Here is a 27,270-nt window from a genome sequence, read left to right on the forward strand (position 1 = left end):
AACTTTGGGAAGGCACTGGGAGCCGTGCAGGGAAAGTAGAAGGCTGCATCTTCAAAAGTAGGGCCCACAGCGAGAGCTGAACACCAGGAGCTGTTTGCCAAAATCAGAATGCTATTGTCTTTAAAAAAAGGAAACATCTGAAGTAAGCTTAGGGGTAGGTGCATCCCAGAACAGAACAAATCTCGCAGTAATTTATGTCACGGTCACTTTCTGCGGTATCTCGAACTGGCCTCTTCACCTTTCTTTTTAATAGATGATTAATTGCTGCCTCGCTAGAAGAGTTTTTTTTTTTTATGGCTACTATATTGCAACTCTATATGTATGCAATTTCTCCCAGCAAGCCCCAACTGTAATAACTGTTTGCTAATTGTAAAATCCTTATCCAGAATGAGGTTTGGGCAAACAATTCATACTACTGTAATTACATTGTAAAAGTGTTTTAGCCTCTCAATTGTTCAGAAGTGATCTACGGAGGCTTGGAAGTAGTACGAGGAGGTGCAGGTTCACATTCATAAATGGAAAGTTTTCAAAACTAACAGGGCTTTATTTTAAGCTCAGAAGTTCAAACTCCCCTAGTCTTTAAGGGAAAACCTGTGGGTAGGTAATTGAAGTATATTTTAAAGGTAACTTGACACATCACTGTTAAAATCCCATAGTCTTGTCCTTGCTTTGAAGATTGTGCCTGTTTGAAAAGTTACCTGCTCTTTCCTTTGCCACTTGGACTGGTGATGTCAAAGAACTTACTGAAAAGCAAGAACCTCAAATAAATCCTATTCTCAAAAATATGTAGTTTATTAAAAAACTGACCTTGTCTCAACTTGAAACCTTTCACGCAGGGTTAAGGAAGCTCTAAGCCCATTACTTAAGTCGGTCTGAGACTCCTTTGGGCTCTTAAAGACTAGGTCATCTACGTGTATTTTACAGTAAATTTCTCCCAGCTACATTAGACGATCGCCCTTGCTATTCTTTTAAGAATTGTAACTTAGACGTGCTCAAGGTGGTGTCTGGCTTGAACGTCCTTCCCAATTCCCTCCTGCCCCGCCCCCAGTTGTGTCGGTGCCCCTCAAGCCTCCTCGGGTGATGACACTCACACCCCGCAGGACCCAGCAGCGGTGACCGCCACTCAAGTGCCGGCCGCACTGGTCTGGAGTTGGGACAGGGTTCTCAGGCTCAGTCGGCTCTATAATTCGCAGAGAAGTGTATTGCAGGGCCCAGCCAGCTCAGTTTTCCAAAACTTGGGAAAATCTGTCTCCCTAGACCCGGAGACAATTCACCTGGCTTTTCCGCGTCTGGTTTTTGACGCACAAGCCTGCATTAACTTTCCAAATCGTGTCGTTTGGGCAAGAAACCAGTGCACAAGAATGTAATGAGAAAAATAAAAGATCTTCAAACTTAAGTGCCAAACAGAAAAGAAGACAGAATGGAGGCACAGAGAGGCACACGTTGGGTATCCTGGGGACCTTTTATTGTTTTAAACAGTTGGATCTCTTTCAAGGCAAAACCCATAGAAGGTTTGGGGTGAACATATGTCAGCCCTTCAGGTGTTCCTTGTTGGGGGCGGGGTGCTGTGCTGGAGGCCCGCAAGCCTGGTCTACTGTGCTTAACCCGCACGCACGGCTGCTGGAGCGAAGCAGCCTGGCGCTGACTTGTACAGGGTGTTAAAAGAACTGTGAATGTTGCCTAGGAAGCTCCTGCGCTCGAAGGAACCTGATTCCAGCTCGAGATTCTAGTGATCACCCTGTGTCTCCTGTTCCAGAGAAGCCCACTCAATAGAAACTTGAGTCCCGCCTGAAGAATGGAAACAAGTCTTTGACTTGGAGCCTTGGAGCTACGTTTCAGAGAGGCTAACCTTTTCCAAACAATCCCCGCGTGAAGGGAGCCCCCTAATCTTTCTCAGAACTCTCCGCATAACCTTCCCCCGCCCCTGGAGTGAGGGTTCGGTACGCAGCTGGCGAAGGGATGGGGGTGGGGGCGGTGGGAGCGCGGGCCGGCTGCTTTGAGGGAGTGAGCCTTTTGGCCACCTTCAGGGCGGGAATCCGGAATGGCAGTTTGCATTCCCAGCAGATCGAAGCTCCCTGCTGATCGATTATTTGATAATTGATTTTCCCCGCAGCCAATGCGCGGCCGCCTGGGCGGGGACGCCTTCCGATTGGCGGAACCCTCTCCACGGCTGCCTACCGAGATTTGGGTGAGCTCATTTTCCAGTCGACCGCAGGGGGAGTTTTCTGCGAGGTTTCAGCTTTGGGGTGGGGGGGTCCTCTCCGAGCCCAGCGAGCTGAGAGCCCTGCCTGGGATGTGAGGTTTCCAGCTACTATCTAAGCCGATGAGAGCCGGGCGCAGAACCATAAAGAGTAAAATAACCCCACTAAATAGAATAACTGAGGACGAGTGCGGAGTGAGAATAAAAAGACTCAAAAAAAAAAAAAACCCAATTTTAAGTCCGGGGTGTGGTACTTCAAGGGAGAAAGTTAAAAACCAGTGGCTGGCTGGAGACTTCAAGTTGTGGGCAGGGTCAGCTTTTGTCTGAAATCTCAGCTACCGAAGTGGATTTCTTTTTCTCTGGACCTGGGAGTTTTCGCGGGGCCGGGTCGGAGATAGAAAAGCAGAGGGATGGAGGTCTGGGTGTCCCGTGCCGGGTGTCGCCGGTGAAGGAGCTGGGGTGCGCAGCTTCTCCAGGCCAAGGCAAGGCCGATGCTGGAGCCCCATCGGCATCGCCCAGACAAAGGCAGCCCCGGCCGCAGCTCAGCCGAGCTCTACAGCCGCGCCGCGCCTCGGGCGCACAACTGCCTCGCCGACAGCGCGACCGAGAAGGAGCCTCGAGTCCCGCGGCTCCCAGGCCCGGGTCGTCCGCGAGGTCCAGCTGCTCGGTGCCCGGGTTGAGTTTTGCTCTCCGGCGGTCATAAATAGCTCGGTGTTTGTAAACAAGCGCTGGGGGCATAGTCCCCGCGTTCAGCTCATTGTTCCCTCCCTTCCTCCCTCACTTCGCGCTGGGGCTGAGGGCTGCCAGGCAGAGGAGGTGGGGGCGTCCGGACTCTGAGTGACAAAATGCAAGCATTTCCTTTCCTCCGGCCGCGAGTCCACTTCTGACAGCGGGGGGATAAAATCTCAAAACAAAAAAACTCTAAGCTGGGTCTGCAGAACGCCCAGGCGACCGCCACCCCACGTTCTCGGGATTCCTAAGCTGAACCTCTCCTAAACCAGCTCCAGCTCCTCTTCTTGCTCTGGCTTCGGCTTTTCTCCTTGGGGAGTCTAGCAGAGAATCCAGTACTTTGGGCATCACCCCCATCCCGAAAAATACTGGCAGACCCCAATAATTTCGAGGAAAGTCTTGAAGTCTTTCATGAGCGGAGCTCTGAGAGAAATAACTCCGACATCTGCCTGCCCTGCGCTTATTCCCAATTTATTTCAAGAGTCCGCTTTGGGAAGAGAGGCTGGAAGGCGAAGGAGTGAAAAGAACACGGGACGTAAAGCCGGCGGTCCGGAGCTGCATCCTGCATCTGTGTGCATGTGCCCTGGGTGTGTGGTGTTAGTGCCAGGGCGTGCGAATTCATGGAGCGCCTTTCTGCCTCTCCAGTGCGGCCAGAGCTCGCTTCGCGCACCCACCCCTGCCGAGGAGCCTACTTGCTGCAGCCCAATGCATTGTGTAAGACGCGACCTGTTATGGCCACCACTACTTCCGGGTTCTAGCATTCTGGTCGGAATCCACCTCTCCGCCTGTGCAACACACACTTTACACACGCACGGCGACTGCAAGCGGGCAGCATCGATCGTGGCTCCTTTAAGACAAACTCAGACAGACATTTTTTTAACCCTCCTCTCTAATCTCCCTTCAGTGCAGCAGTTGCAAAGAGGGAGAGAGAAAGAGAAAGAGAGCGAGAGAAGAGAGAAACTGATTAGGAATTAGGACTGATTCGAGGGAAGCAGGCGCTAGGGCTTTGTGCATTTGAATATTAACATTTGAGGTGTTCTGACCAGAAGAAGACAGAGCGGATGATCATTCATTCACCACGTTGACAACCTCGCCTGTGATTGACAGCTGGAGTGGCAGAAAGCCATGAGATTTGGTAGTTGGGTCTGAGGGGCGCTCTTTTTTTTTTTTAACTGATTTTTTGGGGGGGTAGAGAGAAGATCTGCTTTTTTTTTTTCTTTTCTTTTTTTTTTCCTCCCGCTGCTGTCTTGGAACCGGAGCGCTTTTATGCTCAGCGACGCGGGCGGCTTGCTTCAGGTCCGGTAGACCGAAGATCTGGGACCAGTAACTCACAGTGCTGGAGACGCAAAGGGATTTTTTTTTTTTTTTGGTGCTTCATTTTTTTTTTCCGAGGGAGTTTGCATATTTGTTTCTTTTCACACTGGCCTTAAAGAGGATATATTAGAAGCTGAAGTAGGAAGGGAGCCAGAGAGGCCGATGGCGCAAAGGGTACGTATTAAAAACAATTGTGGAACTCAGATGTGAGATTAAATTGAAACGTGGCTGAAAGACACTGCTGCTAAGTTTCCTTTTTTTTTTCTTTTCTCTCTTTTTGAATGAGGCTCCTAAAGCCGCGGCCTAAATTGACAGGTTTACTCAATGCATTTGTAGCTTCATGCATGCTACTTGTGGTTGCTAATTCAAGTGATCGAGATGTCTAGAGATTCCTAACCAACAGCTATATAAATAAAAATAGAAGCTCAAGGAATCACCTGTTTTAAAAGAAAAGAAGAAAGAGGAAGGGAAACCGGCAACATATCCAGTGCTATAATTTGAGCATTTGGGGACCAGAAGTTTAAAGCTATGCTTAATTAAAATAAACATTCGGGAACTTCTGCTATATTATCGATTATACCCATCTTTAATATCAGTAAAAGTAGGTAGCAGTTTTAATTAAGTAACTTGTAGTACCGCAGTTTTTTTTTGTAGTTGGAAAAATCATTCATCTTTTAAAAGTAATTTAAATTTGCATGGATTTTATGCAAGATAGTAAATTTGCAGATTTTCCCCCCTTAGGTAAGCTCTGTACTAATTGAATACTAAACACACAGCTACTCACTGTTAAAATGCAATACTAATTTCCCCAATATTCCTATTTGAATGGAAATGCCTTGAAAGTAAACTGAGACAATGACGGCCCAGCTGAGGTGGCTTCTTAAAAGAAAGGGGTCTACAAAAAGGCTTCCTTGCATAGTTTGTGTCCTGGCCCTCAGAGCCCTTTCTGGAAAAGAAAGTTACTAGCTGACACATTTTTCTTTATTCTCCTGGTTCAGGCAAATGTCAGCCTTCTTCCAAACTCCCTTCATGCCTCTGGCTTTAAGAGGATGAAAGTGGCAATTCCCCTTTCTTTGAAAAGCATTTCACTCTCCCCCTTTCCGAATCTTAGAAAAAAAAAAAGAACTTGCCTGGAGTAAAACAATTAGAAAAATTCAAATGGCTGAATTTATCACAGACAGTAATGGCAATCACTTTGAGAGCACCCCTGCGCCCCCCAAGGTGGGTTTGGATTTGTGTTTACTTTTGAATTTGCTTAGAAACTACTGAGTAACAATTGCCTCCCTTGACTTCTACTCTAGGGAGAAAGTTTGAGGGCAGAAAAAATAAAACAGAGCATTAGCTGCTGTCTTGTGTAGCTTCTCTTTAAACTTGGAGGGAACCGTTGCCCAGTTCCAGGTTCAGCTAGAAAGGACAGCGGGAGTTGCCTTCGGTACACTCCAATGTCACATAATATAAGGGGGCCAGTTCGTTTTGTATAATTTAGCAGAGTTTATTTTGGAAAGCCAAGCAAACGCAGTGTCTTGCAGGACTGCCCAATCCCATGCTGGCAGGGAAATAAAATGAGAAGCCTTCCTGAATTCACGTGCTTGGCACAACTATTCCCATCATAACTTAAAAAAAAAAATCCCCCTGAAGTGAAGGGGCTATGGAGCTAGGCGGGTCTGCTTCACTGTCCCGGCACGTTTTATTGTTGTGATTTTCGGTTTCCTCCTCCAGAAACAGGCTTGTTTTACCTTCCGCCTCCGGGAGAATGCCTCTCTGCCGTTCCTTCTTCCTTCCTCCCTTTCTTGCCAAAAGATTTTGGATTTCTGAATTAGTCTATATGGACACAAGTTAGGACAGGAACCTTCATCTCAGATGACTCTCACTGAGAGCAATAGAATTTTTACTGTTAAAATTAATTTTTACATTAGAAAACTCAACTTTAGAGATCGAAGGCCACGGAATTCGGGTTGAAGGATCCAGCAGGACTGACCTTTTATAAGCTCGGTGCCCTACCGTTCCCCGTGTACCCGCATGGCCTCTGACCCTTTTTTTCTCTCCTGTTTGTCATGCAGTACGACGACCTACCCCATTATGGGGGCATGGATGGAGTAGGCATCCCCTCCACGATGTATGGGGACCCGCATGCAGCCAGGTCCATGCAGCCGGTCCACCACCTGAACCACGGGCCTCCTCTGCACTCTCATCAGTACCCGCACACAGCTCATACCAACGCCATGGCCCCCAGCATGGGCTCCTCAGTCAATGACGCTTTAAAGAGAGATAAAGATGCCATTTATGGGTAGGTATAATGGGCAGAAGTTAAGTAGTTGAGACGCGAGGCTTCCTCCCTTGCAACCGGAAAGTTGGAGAGCCCTCTAGATTAGAAGTACAGAACCAGTGACTTTTCATTCATATTGCGTGGAAATTGGGGGGAAAGCCTCCTCCCCATTTCCATTTGCACTCGGAGCAGGCTCAGCGCCCGGTTTGGCCGCCACGTTGGCCGCAAAGGAGTCCCAGTGCAGGAGTGGCTGCCTAAAGGTTCCGCGTCCTCTCTCAGTCTGAAGTCAGCAGATCTCAGACCTTGCTCGCTGGAGTTGGCTCGAGAGCGTTGGGGGGCTTTCAAAGTGTAGGCGCCTTTGTGTTGGAAAGAAACTTTTAGTTTAAGGGAAATCTTTTAAGCCATTGATTGTTCTGACTTGCGGAGTTTACTCAGCCACCGTATGCTGGTTCTGCTAGTGCACAATAAAGTCAGAAGGACAGCTGCAGGTCAGACAAGGGGGACATGCCTTGCCTTAAGGAGTTTGTTCAACTGAAGTCAAGGAGAGGGGCCGCTCTGAATTGACACAGACGTTTAGAAACTTCTAAGCGGTTGGGCACTTTGTGTTCAAAGGCGAAACCTTCAGGATTTATCAAGAAGCGCTTGCAGGATGCTCTTCTTCGGGAGACTCTGGCCAGGGCTTGCTGTACTCCTTCGGCCATTCGATTAGACCCTGAACTAGGAAACCCTTTTTGAAAGTTACTTGTACTTTACTGTGTGCTGATGTTCTGGGGACACTCTCCCTACTTTTATTTTTAAACTTTGTAATAACTTTTATTTCACTTTTTCTCTTTTAAAAAAAATATGTAGTAGTGACCCTCGACTGGGGGGAAATCTTTTTGCTTCGGTTTCTGATCCCTTGTGCGGTGGGCTTGCTTAAATCCCAGCCTCCTCTCTACAAATGGTTTAGGCTCCAGGACAGAACATTTGAGGAAGCTTTGAAAAGGACCCCAAACTGTTAAATTCCCAGCTGGGCTGTGAGAGCTAATAAAAAGCTCCTTGAACATTAAGTCTTTTTTTTTTTTAAATGGGCTGAGACGAGCGACATCTAGGCCTTAGATACTAGTCGCTTTACCATTCTAGACGAAAGAGGAGGCTTGGCTGTAAAAGCATTTGAAGGAACTTTTTTTGTGGGACTATGAGGTGCGTCTACAAAGGGAGGGCAGTGCTGGGGAGCCATGGAGTACCCCCTCCTTCTCGGAGGGCTGTATGGCGAGGGTCAGTAGGTGCTGCCCTGTGACAGTCGGTCCTGCAGCCACAGAGGCCCTTTCCTCAAGTTTGCTGCACGCCTGCCACCGAGATCCCCTGAGCCTGGGGCATGCCTCGGAGGAAGACAGAGGCTGGCCCTCTCCCACCCAACGGCCTGCGCGCCTTTCCCGGGCACCCGGTCCAGCTTGTGCGGCGGAGGGACGAGGGTTTGTCGCGGTGCGAAACTTAATTCAAAATGGCTGCTGGAACCGCTTGGGTTTTATTCGTAGCAAATGTTGCCAATTTCTCCGGCCAGATATGCTGAACTGATCCACAGACACGGTCCGGGGCTCAGGGCCTCCGACTTCAGAGCCCTAGGAGAAGGGGGCGGTGAGCCATCACCTGGGCGGGGGTGAGCTAAAGGGCAAAAGCGGATGGTCAGATCACCCAAGGGTCTCTGCCTGGAGCTACTCGGGTTGTTTCTCTTGGGCGCCGTTTTTCGGTGACTCCGGACTAATCATTGTGTTGTTTGTGACTGTTGTATTTTCTTGCAGACACCCCCTCTTCCCTCTCTTAGCACTGATTTTTGAGAAATGTGAATTAGCTACTTGTACCCCCCGCGAGCCGGGGGTGGCGGGCGGGGACGTCTGCTCGTCAGAGTCATTCAATGAAGATATAGCCGTGTTCGCCAAACAGGTCAGCAAAATAAATGTTTAAAAAAAAAAGTAAAAGGAAACAAGGAAAAATTCTGTCCTCCCCTCGCCCCCCGCGCACACACATACACACACATAGAGATGGAGCGCTTGATCTAGAAAGAGTAATTTCTCAAAAGTAGCCCCAAAATAGTCTTCCTTCAGCCACGCGTGTTACTGCCTCCCAGGGATTTTCGTCCAGTGAATGTGTTTGCTGATCATCACCCATCTTCACACCCACTCACCATCCACCAGCTCGCTAGCAATTGAAATCACGAACACCACGCTACGTGGCTGCTTCGGTGGTGTGGCGGGCGAGCAGCATTCCGCTTAAGCCGAGCTCTGGCTGAAGTCAGGGCGCGCTCTGGGCTGGTCTCGGGCCTACTGGGTTCACACAGAAGTGTTTCCGCGAGGGACGAATTTGAGTCACGAGTCCCTCTTGGAGGTTACATCCTGCCCCTAACAGTGTAAATGAGGCAAGAAAGTGGGGAGGCGACCAGATTTCATTTAATTTTTTTTCTTTCCCCTCTCCTTCTCACTTGTATTTAGATTCGCGCAGAAAAACCTCTATTCTCTTCTAATCCAGAACTGGATAACTTGGTAAGAGCCTCTCCTCCCCTTACCCTGTCTATCCACCCAACCTCCAGCCCCGACCCAGTTCTGAGCCTTCCGGACTGATCTACAAACGTTTTTCTATCTGTGGACAAGTGTTTGGGGATTGGATCCCAGGGTATAAACTCATCTGAGAGGGCCCAGGAGCAGCGACTGGGGAACGGCCGGCTTTTGTGTTTTATGATGGCCAGGCCGAACAGCTCTAATCAGCCTGGGGATTTATCTCCCCGCCTGTCAGCGTGTGTGCTTAAACCTTGTGGACTTCCAGCCTTATGAGTCTCCTTCATTAGGGCCACGACGAGGGCAGAGGCTCACCCGCCAACCCCCCCCTCCTATCCCCAAACAACCAATTGGCATCAAAGGTGCACGGACAGAAGGCAGGAAGAATTTTGCAAAGTGCAAAGCCACTGTTTGGGGGAAACTTTCCTATAACTTCTTCGTAGGAGAAGTGTAGCTTGGACAGTAGCCCTTTGGGTTGGGTTGGGGGTAGTAAGACCCGGGAGGGGGAAGCCATGGGGGAGGAGAGTGTTTATGATCCCCACTTAGATGTTTTGTTGTTGGTTTAGCTATTTTTTTCTCCTTAAGAAATATAAGCCCTAGATGGTACCCAGTCGCTGCTATTAAGTTTTAGTGTTATTGCCATAAATCAAAATAACTCTATGTATGGGGGGGGAAGGGGTGAGTTGGAGATGCTAGAGCTGGGACAGCCAATTCTCTGCAAACCAGGGATGAAGTATTCACTCTCTTTGTATCTTTGCAGATGATCCAAGCCATACAAGTATTAAGGTTTCATCTGTTGGAATTAGAGAAGGTAAATTCTTTATTCCTCTTTCCCTTCCCTTCCCTTTCATCCCAACCACACAGGAAAGAGGGTTCAGAAGGACTGAAGTTCAGGCTTCCAAGATATTTGCATAAATGCCCCCCCCCGTGGTAATTAGTGTCAAGGCCAATCTTAGCGTCCATTTCTCTTTGCAGTTTAATTACAATTTCAGCCACTAAAACCAGGATCACAGACACTGCAGGCTCGTGTACCTTGCTGGCTCTGAGTGCATCAGCTGCTCTGCTAGGCACCCCAGTGCATGCTTAGAATGCCGGAGTGAATTTGTTTTACAAGTTAATACCTCCGTGTGTGTGTGGTTTTTTCCCCCCTCTTCCTCCTCTTCATTGCTACCTGGGGCTGGGGGTGGGAGTGTTTTAGTGAGTTTCCTGAAGATGATTTGAGATCAGTGGTAGGTCCAACTCAGAAGGGACCGGGAGGAAAGGACAAGTGGGCAAAATGTCCTGGGGAGGAGGGCACGGTAGAGCTGGCTCCCAGACAAAGCAGGGTTGGTAGTTGTGTCAAGTTCTTGAATGTGTGATCCAGCCCTCACCTCACCTTCACACTCAAGAGAGGGTGTTGGGGTAGCGTGATTTTTCTAACTTATTCTATAAATCTCAGCAATAAAACTTAATGCATTGTAATTCAAACTAACATGAAATTGCATGCACACCGGGGTTTCTTCTGAGTTTTTCCATGTAAGGGATGCCTGGGGCCTGTAAGAGTTGGTTTTACTTAGACTTAAAGACTGTGAGTAATTCTTTTGTTTCTTTAAAAAAAAATCAATGTGATCAGTTTTTGCGGTAGTATTTTTTTTCTTTTTTTATATATTGGGCAAAGGCAAACTTCATTTGGGTAGTCAGGCATGGATCTTATGCCATCACAATACAGATCTGTGTGTGTGTGTGTGTGTGTGTGTGTGTGTGTGTGTGTGTGTGTATCACACATTTTCCTGAGAAACTTTGGGGAACGCTTTATGGTAAACTAACTGGATGAAATTAAATAGTTTACCTTAAGTATCAGCCATGCAGGTCACCTCTGTAATGGCCACAGCTCTGGGAGCAGATGAATTTAACATGGGTGTTGAGTATGTTGTAGCCTGAGAATCATCTTGTCACTGTCAATTTTCTGGGATATCTCTATTTTGCAAGAAAAGAAAGTTATTCCTAATTCCGAATGCGTCTGGGGGTCTCTAGAGGACAATTGCCCTGTGTTTCCCCTATTTGGAAGTTCGGGTCTCACAAGGGGGGTGGACTGCACTTGTCAATGTCATTTATGCACTCCTGATTATATTTCCATTTTTTTTATTTCTGTCATAATGTAGGTACACGAATTATGTGACAATTTCTGCCACCGGTATATTAGCTGTTTGAAAGGGAAAATGCCTATCGATTTGGTGATAGATGATCGAGAAGGAGGAGCAAAATCAGACAGTGAAGATGTAACAAGATCAGCAAATCTAACTGACCAGGTATGAGGCTTTCAATTTTGACATCCCTAAGAAAAAGAAAATATCTGTATGCATATTGCTTGCTGGCTCACTACCACCTCCTTTATTATTTGCATATGATTAAGTCCCTTTTAGATACATTTCCATCAAAATGAAAATTTTTGAATAATGTGGCTATTATTGCTTCATTAAGGCTGGCTCTGGGATGCGACCTGGAGAGATGAGCTTGTAAGAGCTCCGCCTGCAAACTTGACCTGTTTCTTGTCGCTTTTAATTTTTGTCTTTATTTTATTTACCCTCCGTAATAATGGGAGTGTTAACTGCCAGTGGCCACCTCCAATTGTAGGGCTTTGTTCATGGGTATTTCGCCCCCTTCTATCTTGAAGAAAAGAAAAGTGTAGGGTCTGCTTATTTCTTATTTTATTAGGAATAAATCCAAGATAGGTGGTCTAAGAGAGACAGTGAGGGTTTGAAATCCAGCAAACGCTGGCTATTTTCTCCCTGTCTACACGCTTCATTAGCCTGTCTTGTCAGTTTTCCCCGGCCGACCGCTTCTAGACCTGACTGAACATTGCTTTGTGTGGTATTCCCTGCAAGCTCGCCCATTTTATTGTACTTTATAGAAAAAAAAATAAAAGCAGGCCGAGGTTAGAAAAACAGATAAATATGGACTTTTCTCCTCCTCCTTTCCACTCATCCTCCAGCTGGTATGTACTCCGGGCTTTCCACATTGGCAGCTTTTGGCAGGGTGAGCGTCAAGGACGCCCTGGCGACTCCCTGGGTGTGGAGGGCAGGGGCCCATGGCTCTCCACTGTGGCTCTTTGCTGTGCCCCCTCCTCTCCAGTCTTCCCTCCAGGCCCCCTTTTCCGCTGCGACCGCTAAGTGGGGATGATTTTTATTTGGAGTGGGGGTGGGTGGGTATTTCTATCACTGGGGCTCCACCATTTGCTCCCAGTTTCTTCTTCCTGTTGCTGTGTCTCTGGATTGGTTCAAATGAGTTGGAAAAAAAAAAAAAGCAATGAAAGTGAAAACCTGAGGCGTGAGATGAAACAGGGTCCTGGATAGCTCTGTGAAGGATTGCTGCAAAGAATCTAGAGATTTAAGCAGTGGTCTCCTTCGCCTTCAGCCCCATTAGGAAAAGCCTAGAGTCCTTTCTTATTTGGGCTTGACGTATGTGTGGCTTCTTGGGTGGGGGGGACCTCAGCCTGCCTTTGTTAAGTCAAAGGCCAGCGACTCCACTGTTTTTTCTCTGCAAGTTTTATCATGGTCACTGCCGCCCAGTGTTGTCTTGTCCCAACTTCATTCTTAGTGGCCTCTGAAGGTATTCTCTCAGTATCCTTGAGTCAGCCTAGGCGATTCCACAGCTTGTGCTGAATTTCGTCTTTGCCCAGGAATAATATGACAAAGTAGAACTCTAAAAATGCCAGCAGGATAGGTCCTCACTGCTATTCTGTTTGGTGAGTCGGAAACTGGTCAGGGTGGGCTGGTGCATAGAACCCACAGTCTGTGCAGACCAAGGTGGAAAAGCTGCAAGCAGGCCCCTCCCCCGCCAGTGCCTCAGGCTTCCCAGCCGCTTTAGGGGCTCAGTCGCCAGCCCTGATAAATGCAGATTCCTCTAGTAGCTGCTGTTGAGTAAAAATTGTAATCCAACAAGCCAAACTAGAAAATGGGATTCTAAAAGCTCCGGAGTGCTGGGTACATAAAGCTATTTGAGCAAATTACAAGAACTGCTTAGGGGCATGAATGAAATCAACACTTTAATTGCCTCCAAAATGAAGATTTATACCCCATTTTCTCAACGAAGCATTATTTTATTAAAGTCAAAGATAAAGGACCAAAGTTATGGAGTTTGGGGAGCGTAGAGGACATAGACTTAATACAACGTCATTGACTTCTCCTTATTCCTTCACAAACTTCTCTTACCCGTTCCATTAGTCTAAAATGTGCGTCGGATAAACACTTGCCTTTTATTCTCCCTTCCTACCTACAAAAGGAGAATCATGTTGACGGTCCATGCTGTTAAGATAGGGACTGGGTAGGTTTGTCTGGGTTCGTGGCGCTGCTGGTTTGTGGTGTGTGAGCTTGCCCGTGGGACCCTTTGGGCGCACCCAGCTCTGTTGAATTGAGGACGGCTATGGTTGGATGTTCTTCATATTATCTAGTTGCAAAAATCCAGGAGCTAGAGTGACTTGAAAGGGTCCTAGAAGGTGAGCGCAGTGAGCTGTCTGGGAGCCTGGTGGGCTGAGCTGCCACCCCTGGTTAGGTAAGGAGTGAAGGTCAAGGCATTAGAGCCAACCCGTGGTCTTCAAGTGTTTGTTCAAAGGACTAGGGCGGGTCCCCAGGGGGTGCTGAATCCCCCGTTGAGGAGTCTCTGGGGCAAGCCCTGGAAGAGTGACTTCTCGCCCAGTCCAGGAAGGCGGCCCAGTTTGTTCAGGACCCGACACTGGGCTGGTTCCCTCCGGGACTTGACGCTTCAGAAAGGCCTAGTTAGCTCATTAACCGCTCTGCCTCTAGGGTCTTCTGGTAGTACGATTTATTTTACTTTATTTCCCCCACCCCCTTGGAGGGCGCGAAGGCTGCCATCTTCACCAGGGTCTGGGATCAATGATTTTGATGTCAGTTGATTTCCTGGAGGTCTATTTAAGTCGGCGGGAATTCATTTGGCCATGTAATGCTGTAGATTCTACGACAATGCAGGGTTTTTGTTTTTATTGTTTTTGTTTTTTTTTTTTATCAGATTAAGACACCAGTAGAGGCTATAATCCTATTCTCCCCCACTTCTTGGTGTTTCCCGGTCTTCTCCACTCCTGGAGGCCATCTGGAGGTCCCCTGGCCATGCCTAGTGGTCGCCAGCCTCCTGGGCGCCCTCTCCCGACCGTCACGCTCGAGCCGGGCGCAGACGCTCGCGACCCCCAGGGGTTGCAGGGAGCAGAATCAGGAGGAGATAAAGGGACGGCCTGATACCCGGAGCCGGAGAGGGAGCCGTGCAGGCAAGGGTTTGGCTGGGAGATCACCGACCAGGAAGGACGCTGGGACTAGGATAGGCTAGGCGGAGCTGGGGACTAGGGGTCCTGGGTAGAATCGGGGAGCCGGGCGGGGCCACCCAGATGATGGACTTGAGGCTGTACTCCCGGAAGGAGCCGTCGCCTTCCTTCCCGAGGGTATCTGTTCCTCTTTATTCCCGAATCTAAGCATTTTTTTTTGACTCCAAGGACTAAGGCAGAGGAGCGGGGAGCCTCCCGGGTGGCCAAGTCTCGGGAAAGAGCAGAGATTAGCCAGGCCTGTGCTCCGCCAGCAGCAGCGGCCCAGCTTCTTCCCACCGGGAAAGCTGGTTGCTTGAGAAACGGTGCCTTCGGATTACAGTTTTATTCAACAGCAGCTCTCCGGGGGTCCTCCTCTGAATCTGCATTTAACAGCTCCTGGGCCAGAGCTGGCGGCCTGAGCAGGGCGCCCTGTTGCGTGTTAATCCTGACTGGCCAGTGAGGTCTAGGGAGAAGTTCTGGGGCTGGTTGAGATGAGGCACGAAAGCCCCGCTGGCCCCGCAGGTTAAAAGCCAAGTGCTAGCAGACTCCCTGGAGTGGGGATAGCCTGGGGGCGAGGGCAGGCACAGCAGCCCCGGCCTGGGCAGCCCAGGCTTCGGGGCGCCAGACCACCAGGCCTAGAGGCGATCAGCCTAGAGTAATAGTACATATTACTAGGGCTGATCTGTGCTAGCGTGAAGGGTTCCCAAGTGGGCCTGGGAACTTCGGTGACGATTGTTTTATCTATTTCCGAAGTTCAGAAGGCCCTTCCTGAAGCATAGTTTGAGTTAAACGTTTTAAAACTGAAGTCAGTCTTGACTGAATGCTCTTCCTCACTCCAAAATGGCATGGAGAGTGATATAGGAGATTCCAGCTTTCCCATTATAGAGGTTCTTTTAAGGGAGATAACCTAACGTTCTTCATGGCCTGAATCGGCTGCTTAGAAAAGAGAGAGAGAGAACAGATGCTTACCAATACTAGAAAGGTCTGCAGCGCGTTTTCATCCGCTGAAAAATTGGGCACATGGGCCCCTTATCAGGTAGCTTGTTTCTGAATGCTTATGGCTAATGCAGTGTTCAAGAAATTGCAAATGCTTCGTAGGATCCCACTTAAGAACTTGCTCCTGAACCTCTCAGTGCGCAATCCTTGTAAGACACAGGGTCTTAGCATTGTCTTAACGTCACTGTGGGTTGTTGGGAGTCATGTGATGTGCCCTTAATTCATTTTTTTTGAAATATGTCAAAAGGAAATTATGGCAAGGTTCTCTTTAATGATTAAGTAATAAGGTGTTGACTGCTTGTCACTACATGGGCTAATTGGGATGCTCATTCCGGAGCCTTTGTTGCTTCGAATTAAAAGTTACTTGTTTAGCAGGTATGTTTTTATTGTTATTTTCTGCTTGGCTTTTGTATTTATGTACTGCTTCTGAGTGGAGATAGATTGATTCTTAATAGGGGTGTTTAAAACATTTAAGAAAAACAGTAAGAGAAAAAGTATAGGCTCAAGACTATGCAAATAGCCGAGATCAATTAATTATATTGTTAAATGTCAGACAGGTTTAAATGCTAATAGTACATATTACTACATTTTCTTTTCCTAGCCCCTCTCCAACCCCTCTCTTCCTGCCCTGTCTCCATCTCCTTTTTACCCCTCGCTCTGACCCTCGTCCCCTCCCAGTAGAAGTGCCCAATGCAAGTCCCATGGTTAATAGACAGCAATGACACTCAGGCTACTTTGTACAAACTAAAGCCGTAACTGTAACTACTGCTCCTGGCTTAACTAGCTCTGAGGCAATAGGTCACCCCAACAGCAATTCTCTCACTGGAATGTCTCCATTGCTCACCCTTCAGAAGTAAAGAGAGTAGTTGTGCCTCCTGTAACTGTTGGGTCCACATACAGACTCGTATTAGGAAAAGGAGAAGCTCAAAGAGCAAAGAGGAAAAGGAGCAAGAACTAAAGCATGGGAATGTGAGTTCTTTTTTTTCCAAAAAGCGGCCGATATGCTACCATTGCCCAACTCTGACAGTAAATTTCGAATCACTTTGTTTTCAGACCCTCATCTGTTGATATCTTAAACTGTTTGGCATAGTCCAAAAGATGTAAAACACAGCTGTTGCTGGGCAATGGAAGGAAAAGCACTCAAGGAAACTTCAGACCCGAAAAATAGACTGTTTGTGGGTCTGTAGCTGAGAGATGGTTATGAAGGCCAGGCAGATAGGCTGCGGTATTAGCACAGGGCCTGCTATTGTTACATAGGCAGCTTAGCCACCAATCAAAGTACATTTGGAGAAACTGCAAAGAATGACAATAAGTTTTTACTAAGATTCTCACCATAAACGAAAGTAATTTTCCACATGGATTCAGATGAAACATTTTCATATTGGCAACTTATAGTTTCCATTGCCAAAGCAGTGGTGTTTTTTTTTTTAAATGAAAAGTAAACACGTTGACAATGTGAAATTGTAAAGTGTATGTATGTGCTTGTGTGTGTTACTGGAGACTGAACCCTTCCTAGATAAGTGCTCTACCACTGAGCTGCACCCGAAACCTAGAGGTTTTTAATAAATAATCATTTAATCATCAAACACAACCCAAGGATGTATACAGAAACTTCTAAAGGAAAGTGGGCATGCAGCCAAATTCCTATAGGGCCTACCAGGGAAAATCAAAAAATGAACACGAAATAAGACTTCCTGTAAGGAGGTCTATAATTCAACATTATTTGACTCCACTGTCAAGGAAATAGTCGGAGGACAGTAAACTGATACGGTTCTCAGTCATTTTTGTTACACAGTCTTAAACGTTTGCAACTGTCCCATTTTACATGGCCTTTTTTGGATTATGACATCTGTCATATTTGTGTTGAAGTAGTACTCAAACTTAGGCTATAATTGAAACAAAGTATTTTACCGTTTCTCCCAAGGATAAAAAAAATTGATATTTCAGATTAAATACAGTTCTGGGAAATATTCCTTTGCAAATAAAGAGATGAAAGTAGATGTATGCGACACAGTTTGTCTGTCAGTTGTACAGATGGTAAAGGTTCTCGAAAATCCTGAATGAAAGAGAACTGTAAATCACAGGAGGCTTGCTCTTCTTGCTCAGCGGGAAATATAGCCAGCTGTGGCACTTGTTTAAACTTAGGATCTACGGCACTGGAGAGATGGCTCAGTGGTTAAAGCAATCGTTGTTCTTCTAAAGGACCCAGGCTTGATTCATAAAATCCACGTGGTGGATCACAACCATCCATCACTCCAGGTCTCGAGGCTCCAATGCCCTCTCTGACCTTTGCAGGGACCAGACACGCACAAACACTCATCCGCATAAACATAAATAAATAAGTCTTAAAAGTAAAGGAAAGTTACGGTCTAGGAGAAGGGGTGTGGTTCAACAGTACAGGGCTTGTCTAAGCAAGTGTGAGACCTCAGGTTCAATTCCCAGAACTGCAAAAAAATTTTTTTACATAAAATAAAAATTAAAAAAACTCAAACCATTCTGGGTGGTGGTGGCTCACCCTTTTCATCCCATTGCTCTGGAGGCAGAGACCGGTGGATCCCTGTGAGTTTGAGGCCAGCCTGGTTTATAGAGCTAGTTCTAAAACAGTCAGGTCCACCCCAGAGAAACGCTGTCTCAAAAAACAAAAATAAATAAAAATAATAAAATAAATAAATCTGCAGAAATAAAGGAAACCTGAACCTTTATGTAGTATACAAGATAAAAAGGCTATCTACCCCTATCCTGAGTTTACTCTGCTGTGATTTCAGGGCAATAGGGCTAAGGGAAGCTTTGCCATTTCTTAATCAGCCTCTCTAGGAAATACACCGATATTGATCAGTTGTTGCATTCTCCACACATTACTAATGTGACATTTTAAATAAATGGTATAAAGTATACTTTGTAGACTAACTGAATATATCCATTTAAATATTTGTACGAGAATCCAATGTCAATCAGTTTAATACAGTCAAGTGCACAGAATTGGAGCAGTTGTAGTACTTTACTGGGCTGCCTGGGATACGTTCCCAGACAGCTTCTCTTAATCCAGAGAATATGCTCTCATTAAACAAATAGAAATGTACAAATCTTGTGAAATTGTATTTTTTTCACTTGTTTCAGAATTCCTAAAGTCCACTAATACACAATATAAAGTATTTATTCTCCAGCAAAAAGGCTTATCTCTAGATTTATGCAATTATATCATTTATTGTTAGTATAAATAGACATAGTCAAATAAAAATTATGGCCAGAATCAAGTCATGAACTTTTCTGAAATTATTAAAGGGTGCCATTGTGGTTATTCCATGACACATGCACCAATGTGTGGATAAACTAATGGAGAATAAATAACTTATAAAAATGAATATTATATTATTTATAGTTCTCAGAAATACGTTTCTACAGTTGATTCTTTGGACACTTGAGGACTCCCAGTTCACAGTTACGTTCACAAGCAAAGGACTTGCCTATGCAGTGTGACGCCTCTGAAAATCTTAAATGAAAGAATGTTCACCCGACAGCAAACACTATTGCAATCTGCACATGTATGAAGTATGTTCTTCTGCAGACAGTAAACACTATTGCAATCAGCACATGTATGAAGTATGTTCTTCTGCAGACGGCAAACACTTTTGCAATCTGAACACGCATGAAGTATGTTCTTTTGCAGACAGCAAGCACTATTGCAGTCTGCACATGTATGAAGTAGGTTCTTCTGCAGATGGCAAGCACTATTGTAGTCTGCGCATGTATGAAGTAGGTTCTTCTGCAGATGGCAAGCACTATTGCAATCTGAACACGCATGAAGTATGTTCTTCTGCAGACAGCAAACACTATTGCAATCTGCACACACATGAAGTATATTCTCTGCAGACACCAAGCACTATTGCAATCTGCACACGTATGAAGTATTTCTTCTGCAGACGGCAAACACTATTGCAATCTGCACGTGTGAAGTATGCCTTTAGAAACATGCACGACCTTCCATTACTTTAATAAGATGAATCAAATCTTATGATTGTGCTGTTTTCTTTTTCGTTAAGCATACACTCTTAACCTGTAGAGTGGGCTTAAGCAGAGGGTATTTTGAGTCATTTAGAACTTATGACAGTGAATGACATTTTGAGTGATCTTGGAATTACCCTAAAATCAATAGATAGCGACGCATGCATCAGAGCTGGATAGCACCAGGTAACCGGGAGGGATGGTGGGTGGCGGTCCTGTGGGCTCTCCTCCAGGGCTGCCTGTAAAGGCCTGGCTGTGGATTCCTGTAGCGATGCAGAGCTGCAGTACTTGCTTGTTTGGATCACTTTGGTGTCCCCCCTCTCCCCCCACCCATTCTGCAAATCTTTTCTGCCTGAGATTTGAACTTGAGCTGCCTTGTGGGCTGTTAGCCTCACGTTGGTTTGTTTCGAGGGAAGATATTCACTGTTCCTTCAGAACAGGAATACACAGTGATCAAACCCATCACATATTGCTTTATAGTTAGGAGAAAAAGTGAAAGGTGTTGGTCATGTTTACGTTCGGGGGCTGCCGACCCTGGGTGTCCAGATCCTATACCTCTACGCTCTTGCTCTTGTGGCTTTCATGACTGGTTTGTGTGATGGTATTCTTAACCGATGGTCCAGGTTTGTCCCTGCATCTTCATGATTTGCATTTTGTTCTGAATTTACATTCCCGTCATGTCCCACAGAAGCGCTTGAAGGTGAAGTGTGTTTTAGAACTCTGGAAAATGAAATTTATATAGAAATCGACACAGCCGTCAAAGGACAGGGACAGAGCAGTTTGAAGTAAACTCTGAGCTTTCTCGTATTATCTCGACTTCCAAAAAAACTTCTCTTAAAAATTGTAAAAATGAAAGAATAAGGATTTCTTTAATAGTAAAACACCCCTTAAAGCTCTGCAGCTGTTTGGACGTGTTCCCCAACATTAACTTAATTTGATAGGTAAGCTATAATTAGCCGAGGCCCATAGTGTTTTCTGTTATTCAAAAGTTATTCCTCAGTGGTTTGAAAAGTTCATTTCAAAATGAACGGTGTACAGTGTCGGATATTTCAAGGCATGCTCACACTGTTTACATGAAATGGCGTGTTTATCTACAGGGCCTCAAGGGAGAGATGCATCTGGGAGGTGGGCGAATGATTTCTACAATGTAAAGTCAAAGCAAACTCACTGGAGCCCATGCGCTCCGCTCCCTTGGATTGGTTTTACATGTAGCCTTTTCTTTCTATTTATTGGAGCTACTCCTTCTGAAGTTAAGACAAAAACAAAAACGGGGTCCTCCACGGGATACAACTCATACATGGTATCTTAAATCTATATTAATCATAAATACCAGCGATATAGAGATGAAACTAAAAATGACATCAGGTAGGGAAGATTTTTCTCAGCCGTGTCAGGATAATCAGAAGAGAGGTCAGCAGCAGAATGCAGTTGGGCGTCTGGGGTTTAGGTGGAGCATTTAGTTGGCAGACATGGGGTTGTCGTTAATCCCTCACTAAAGAGAACTTCAGGGCACAGATTTGCTGTAACTAGCCACTGAATATAACTTTTATTTGAAGTCGTCATTTGCGAGTCTTCCGAGTTACCGCCTTGCCTTTCACTCCTGAGCATGCCAGTGGGCGTAGTATTTCTTTATAGTCCGTCATTTGCACAGTTTGTGCGAATCACCCAACAATTCTACCAAATGTGTGAAGCTTTTCTTCACGAGACAGCCATGGCACTTCTGCTCGAGCTGATACCCTTATGTAGATAATGAGGGTTACCCTAGCGAATGCATACTGCTCCCTTTCACAGGTTCGCTTCTGGCTGCCCATGCTTCATAGTTCCAGATGTAGATACATGGAACCTGCATCATCTTTTCGTTATTATTGTTTGGTTGGTTTTGAGATAGGGTCTCCCTATACAGCCCTGGTTGGCCTGTAACTTACTATGGAGACCAGTGGCTCTCAACTTTCCTAATGCTGTGACCCTTCAATACTTTTCTTCATAGCCTCGTGACCTCCAACCATTTAACTGTTTTGTTATTACTTTATAACTGTAATTTTAATACCATTATAAACCATAATGTAAATATCTGATATATGTAGGTTATTTGCTATGTGACCAACAGGGTCACAGCCCATGGGTTAAAAACCTTCTCACTGATGTATACCCATTTGGCCTCAAACTCACAGGGGCCCACCTGCCTCTGCTTCCTGGGTGCTGGGATTCAAAGTGTGCACCTCCACACATGGTGACCATATTCATTTTAGTTATTGTGATTTTCTTGACCATAGTTTGTAAGTCAGGAACTTCACATTTTGAACTGAACTTACTGATAAATGAGTTTTTTGGGTTTTTTTTTTTTTTTTGGAAACCAATTGAGTAACAGGCACACCTAGCTTCCTTTTTTTTCTGTGTTTGCTTTGTCCCTATCACGTGCTGAAAATTTCTGAGGCATATTGTTCATCACGTTTTCATACCAGCTGTTTTGATGACATGGCCTACGAATCTGCCACGTTTAAGGATGTTACAAGCTGTGTTCAGTAACAAAGTGATCAAAAAGCTGGTAGACTCATTGTGCCCTGTACGCAATTCCACAAAGCTATAGTGGCCTACCAATGATTCATGTCCTATGCTCCTCAGGTGTTTTGTTGATGATCAAATATTTTTATTCTAATAATTATTCAAATCCAGCCACAATCTGCTTCGGAGTGAGTTTATTATAAGCATTTCTATGTTGCAATTGGGAAGTTGCAGCAACTCAATTTTCTTTTCCCAATTACCCTGCCCTTCTCATTAAGAGTATTGTCTTCGGGGGCTGGAGAAATGGCTCAGTGGTTAAGAGCACTGACTGCTCTTCCAGAGGTCCTGAGTACAATTCCCAGCAACCACATGGTGGCTCACAGCCATCTATAATGAGACCTAGTGCCCCCTTCTGGCATTCAGGCACACATGGAAGGAATGCTGTACACATAATAAATAAATAAATCTAAAAAAAAAAGAGTATTGTCTTCACCCCACTGTTGGGACATTCTGAAGGTTCGCTTGCCACCCTAATAGTGAGGGACGTGAGTGTTTAATATTTATTAAGGGCATGTAAAGAACATGTCAGTATTAACAAAAGGATAATAAAACATTGGTAAGTCAATTATGAAGCTTTCCCTTATATCTAGTATACCTGACACTCAAGATCTTCAAACAGTGAGATTAAGCCCAGGACATTGTTAAACTGGGATGTGGTTTAAGGGTGGCCTTCTGGTGACTGGGTGTTTTTAACAAGGGGGCTTTAATACTGGGCACCCTGGCCTGAAACCCACACTATTTTCAGTGACCTTCAAGCTAAGGGCTTGAATATAGAGAAGCTGGGCATCCTGGGAAACAAAACCTCTAATTCGATTTCGGGAAGATTTGAGAAGATCCTCTGAAGACTGTATCTTACACAAATTACGGGAAAGGGTGGCTCGTCTTCTCCCCACATCAAAACTTAAACTGCCAGGGAGTTGAAAGATTCCAAAATCCTTGAAATAACAGAATCAAAGTTGGTTGGAACTGTAAGCATCCAGAAGTGCTTCTTCAGACATGTGAGGAGATAGACTAGCATTGGTGTCAAGTGAAAGTTTCCATGATGGGTGGAGAAAATAGGAGTGTACAGTAACTGTTTCTTTTTCTTCCTCAGACAAACCCGAGGGCTTTTCTGTTGTGAGAGTATAGAAGTAGAAAAGGTAAAATTTTGAAAACGCTTGGGAAAAAGCAACTGAGTTTGCTGACTTCCTTTTCAGGCAGTTGGTATCCCAGAAAAATATAGTCTAGGGACCGGACACTCAAATTTGAATGTGGACTTTGCTTGCTAGGGTAAATTACTTCCCCTTTGGGGAGCCTCGGTTGTGGAGTTTCTGAAACTGGGAATAGTTAATCTCCACTCAGCCAGTCACCATGAGAACTAAGGAGAACCATGCGAACTGTGTCAAAGAGTGCCCCTAAGCACTGTGTTAAACAGCACGCTGGCTTTCTTTTTAATTACACTCTGCCTATCCTTCAAAAACATCAATTGACTTGACAAAAGAGACTGGGTCCTGGTTTGATGGAGGTATTGTTTTATAGAACATTTTATAATTATAGAGCCTCAAGAACAATCTAATTGTTACTTTGAGTAGGTCACTGTTATTCTGATATCAGTCATGGACTAAAAAGAGACTGAACTGGTTATACACCTGTAATCCCAGAACTCAGGAGCCCATGAGGTATGGGGATGGAAAGTGTGAGGCCTGGTTGCCTAGTAAGAAGCTGTCTCAAAACAAAACAAAACAAACACCCCCCACCAACCCTACCTCTCCACCAACTAAACAAACAAAACAAAACAAAAAACCCAAATCAAAGCAGCTGGGTGTGGTGGTACACACCTATAATCCAGTCTGTGGGGACGGGAAGGTGAGGTAGGTAGGTCTCTGTGAGTTCAAGGCCAGTCTGACTTGCTGAGTGGTAGGTCAGTGGAGCTGCATACTGTGGGGGGGGGGGGGGGAGAGAGAGAGAGAGAGAGAGATTTATTGAATGTTCAGATAGCTTTCTGAGATATTGTAGCAAACCACTGAAAACTCACTCGTATGACACAACCCAGATGTCAGTACTGGATGAATCCTGTCCTAAGTACTTTCCTGAGACGATTCCTAGAAGTGAAAGTACTCTGTTCATCACAGTTCTTTATAAGGTGTTGTCTAAGGATGCAATGTGTTAATCATCATTGGATGTTCTTGCTGGTAGAAGCCTTGCTAAGAAAGTTTGTGGTTTGTAACTGTTTCACATAAGAAACCTTTGGGTTTATCTTAATTTCTCTGAAAGACAAGTATCGAGTTTCAAATAGATAATAAAACGCTAGCACACAAACAGTCTTATAAAAGGGACTTTATAAGGCTGGGCATACTAACATTTAGTTATAGAATGCTGGAAATATGATACAAGTTTCATTAGAAAGCTATTATATGAATAAATAGTATGGCTTGAAATAATTGGAAATAAATAATTGCAAATACAGTGGTACTACTTGGATTTGAGCTTTGTTTCAAAGGTTAAACTCTGTGAACTACTGTTCCAAGATATGATTTTCAGAGCAACAGAGAAAAAGCAAGGTGATTGTTCATTCATTTATTTGTGAGATAGAGTATATGTATGCTGCCCATGCTGGTCTTGAACTCCTGTAGTCAGCTTCCCCTGTTGCTGGGACTGCAGACAATTTCCACTGTCCCTGGCATAGATACTTTCCCTCTGAGACTCTCTGTAATCAGGCTTCCTTTTTTGCTTCTGTTCATGGCACGTGATTCCCCTCCAACATCCTACTGAGTAGAATTTGAACACTTAGTGCAATTGAATCTTCTCTGAATCACTCATCTGGTCTTTTTGCCAGTTTTGAGATTCGAGTAAAACCGGTTGTCAATACTTGTCTATTGCCCTTTAGCTGTGGCTAGTCTTTTGCCTTCTAACCTGTTGAATGTCGTGTCAAAACCTCTTGTCTTCTGAGACCCCCATGAGGTTCTCAAGGCATGGTGTTAATGCTGATTCTCCAAACAGAAAAGTGGCCACGTGGATCGATCGGGCATGCGCGTTGAAACCTTCTCAGTGCTTTTATATTTATAGATCTTTGCTTTGCAGTGTTCACTTTCAAATTCTCCGATGAATTAACTCAACTATGTATATTAGTAGTCCTGAGAATTTCAGAATAGAGACCTAAAAGATGCCAGCTGTGGAAAACCAGGAGTTTAAGAAGCCTTGGGAAAGATCCTAGATCTGCACTTCCCACTTAACTGCTCCTCCGGCGAGTCATGCAACCAGGCCCAAGATGCTGAGGATGAAGCCTAGATATTTGTGGTATATAAGAACTAGCAGAGTTCAAATATCTTCTCCAATGGGCAAGTTGCTTTACATTCCCTTATGACATAATTGAAGACTTTTGAGATCATTCCTCGCGTGTTTCTGTCTTGTGCTTATACACATTGTGGATACCTATTGCTGTTTGCACTACTATGTGCACTCATGTGCCTTTGTGCAACTGGGCTTCAATGACTCCTGGAACTCACACAATCTTACCTGATAGAAGGCTTCTCATTTGGAGATGAAATAACTCCTTGGAGAATTTTTACCAAAGGCAAAAAAAAAAAAAGCACAAAAATTCTTCCTTCCTCCTCTACATGCCTCATTACACAGAGATAGGGAATTCATTGTTGGGAAAAATTATCTTTTGTAGGACGAACTTGTGGTGTATGTGAACTGGGAAATATAGAAGTCAGTTCAACAGATGCTGTCTTTGTTTCCATAAATTGACATCCCCCGCTATATATCATCACAATACAATAACAAATCACACACACAGTGTCAAGTGTGTGTGTATGCCTGTGCGTGTGCAATGCACCAAAGTTGCTTAGCCATCAAGGTTTCTCCCTTGTACTCTGCGTGAAGTTACCAGCTAGCACTGAAGTGGCGAGCGCTGTGCCGTAGGAATGGCTAGCTAGCCTACCAGTATCCGTCTAGATGAAGAGTTCACAGTGGCAATACAGTAGGGCTTAGACTGTGAGCAGAGGAAGTGTGACGGTGTGGTGAGAGCCGCAGACCCTGAGAGAGGATGCTGGGCTTCCATCGCCTTACCACAGATTTACCATCTGCTCGAGTCACCAACATTAACCCTTGGGCCTCTAGTAATGAAGTACAAGCCCATTTTATTGCTCTAGTAAATAGGGGCATAGTAAGATCCTAGCCGTGTGTGGTGGCAAACGCCTTTGCTCTCAGCACTCAGGAGGCAGAGGCAGGTGGATCTCCATGAGTTCAAGACTAGCTTGGTCTCCATAGTAAGTTTCAGGCCAGTCAAGGACTCAAAACCAAAGAACTTTTGCACACCTACAGATGGGGGAAGGTAAGGTAGTGAGGTAGAGGAAGAGAAGGAAGCGAGAAGAACAAAGGCAGTTGGTGAAGACGGTAGGATTGTGTGCCCAGGGGACAGCAGATGGTGGTGGGTGAGAGCACTTGCTGCTTTTACAGGTGACCTGGGTTTGGTTCCTAGCACCTCGGCTTACAACTGCCAATCATTCCAATTCCAGTGATCCAACGCTCTCTTCTGACATATGGGGGCATTGCAGCTGTGCCTTAAACATACAGATAAGCCGACATAGGCATGCATGTGAATGTGTGCACACACACGCACAAATAAAATAAAATGGGATATAGTAAAATAAAGTAAAGCCAGCGTTTGGTGGAAGGAGAGCGTGGGCCACCAATATGAATTGTCTTCTTACAGCATCAGCAATTGCTTTTCACACTTTGCCACCCTTCAGCAAGAGATGCCCTAGAGATGCTTAGTCTCAAATGTCCTGCTTCATGTTTAAGCCGCTTCTGAAAACAGTTGAACTATTTTAACCTTTAGCACTACTTCTTCATGTGAATGGGTGTTTTGCATGTATGTTTGTTTGTGCACACGTGCAGGTCTTCAGAGGTTAGAAGAGGATGTTGGATCCACTGAAACTGGAGCTACACGTGGTTGTGAGCTCCTTGGGGAAAGCTCTGTGTAGGTGCTGGGAATCAAACGCAGGTCCTCCGGAAGAGCAGTCAGTGCTCTTAACTGCAGAACCATCTCTCCATCTTCTCACACGTTTTAAAATGGCCCTTCCCTCCACAGCATCTGTGTATATCAAAGCATTAATTTTTGAAGGCTTCTGACATTTAAAAGCAACTAAAAGCTTAAAAGGGGAAGAGACAGATTTACTCCATTAAAACAAACAAACGAAACAAAACAAAACAAAGCGTACCGCTTGCCTGAAGTTCCTTTGGTTAAACGAATTTTCTTTAATGAGTTCCAGGAATCTCTTCAAATCCTGTAAAGAAGTTCACACTTTTTCTGAATTACCTACATTATAAGTTGAGAAGATGTAGACTCAAAGGAACATGTTTTGAGAAAAACAAGTTCTCCCAAATCCCTATGAAG

At 45.3% G+C, this 27,270-nt stretch overlaps 1 protein-coding gene across 3 annotated transcripts in view; it reads left to right on the forward strand.

The window, feature by feature from the left end:
- The first annotated feature begins 3,694 nt into the window (after positions 1 to 3,694).
- The window catches only part of Meis1 (Meis homeobox 1), a 141,827-nt gene continuing 118,251 nt past the window's right edge, over positions 3,695 to 27,270 (forward strand). For all 3 annotated transcript variants that reach the window (XM_041669709.1, XM_041669707.1, XM_041669708.1), the window contains exons 1-6: positions 3,695 to 4,417; positions 6,304 to 6,530; positions 8,291 to 8,432; positions 8,978 to 9,028; positions 9,801 to 9,851; positions 11,182 to 11,328. In XM_041669709.1, coding sequence (XP_041525643.1) covers positions 4,406 to 4,417; positions 6,304 to 6,530; positions 8,291 to 8,432; positions 8,978 to 9,028; positions 9,801 to 9,851; positions 11,182 to 11,328 — 630 coding nt within the window. In that variant the 5' untranslated portion in view covers positions 3,695 to 4,405. The remainder of the gene's footprint in view (positions 4,418 to 6,303; positions 6,531 to 8,290; positions 8,433 to 8,977; positions 9,029 to 9,800; positions 9,852 to 11,181; positions 11,329 to 27,270) is intronic.

The sequence above is a fragment of the Microtus oregoni genome, unplaced genomic scaffold (assembly GCF_018167655.1).
Source record: "Microtus oregoni isolate MIOR12 unplaced genomic scaffold, Mior012 000019F_ref0000042, whole genome shotgun sequence".
Lineage (NCBI taxonomy): Eukaryota > Metazoa > Chordata > Mammalia > Rodentia > Cricetidae > Microtus > Microtus oregoni.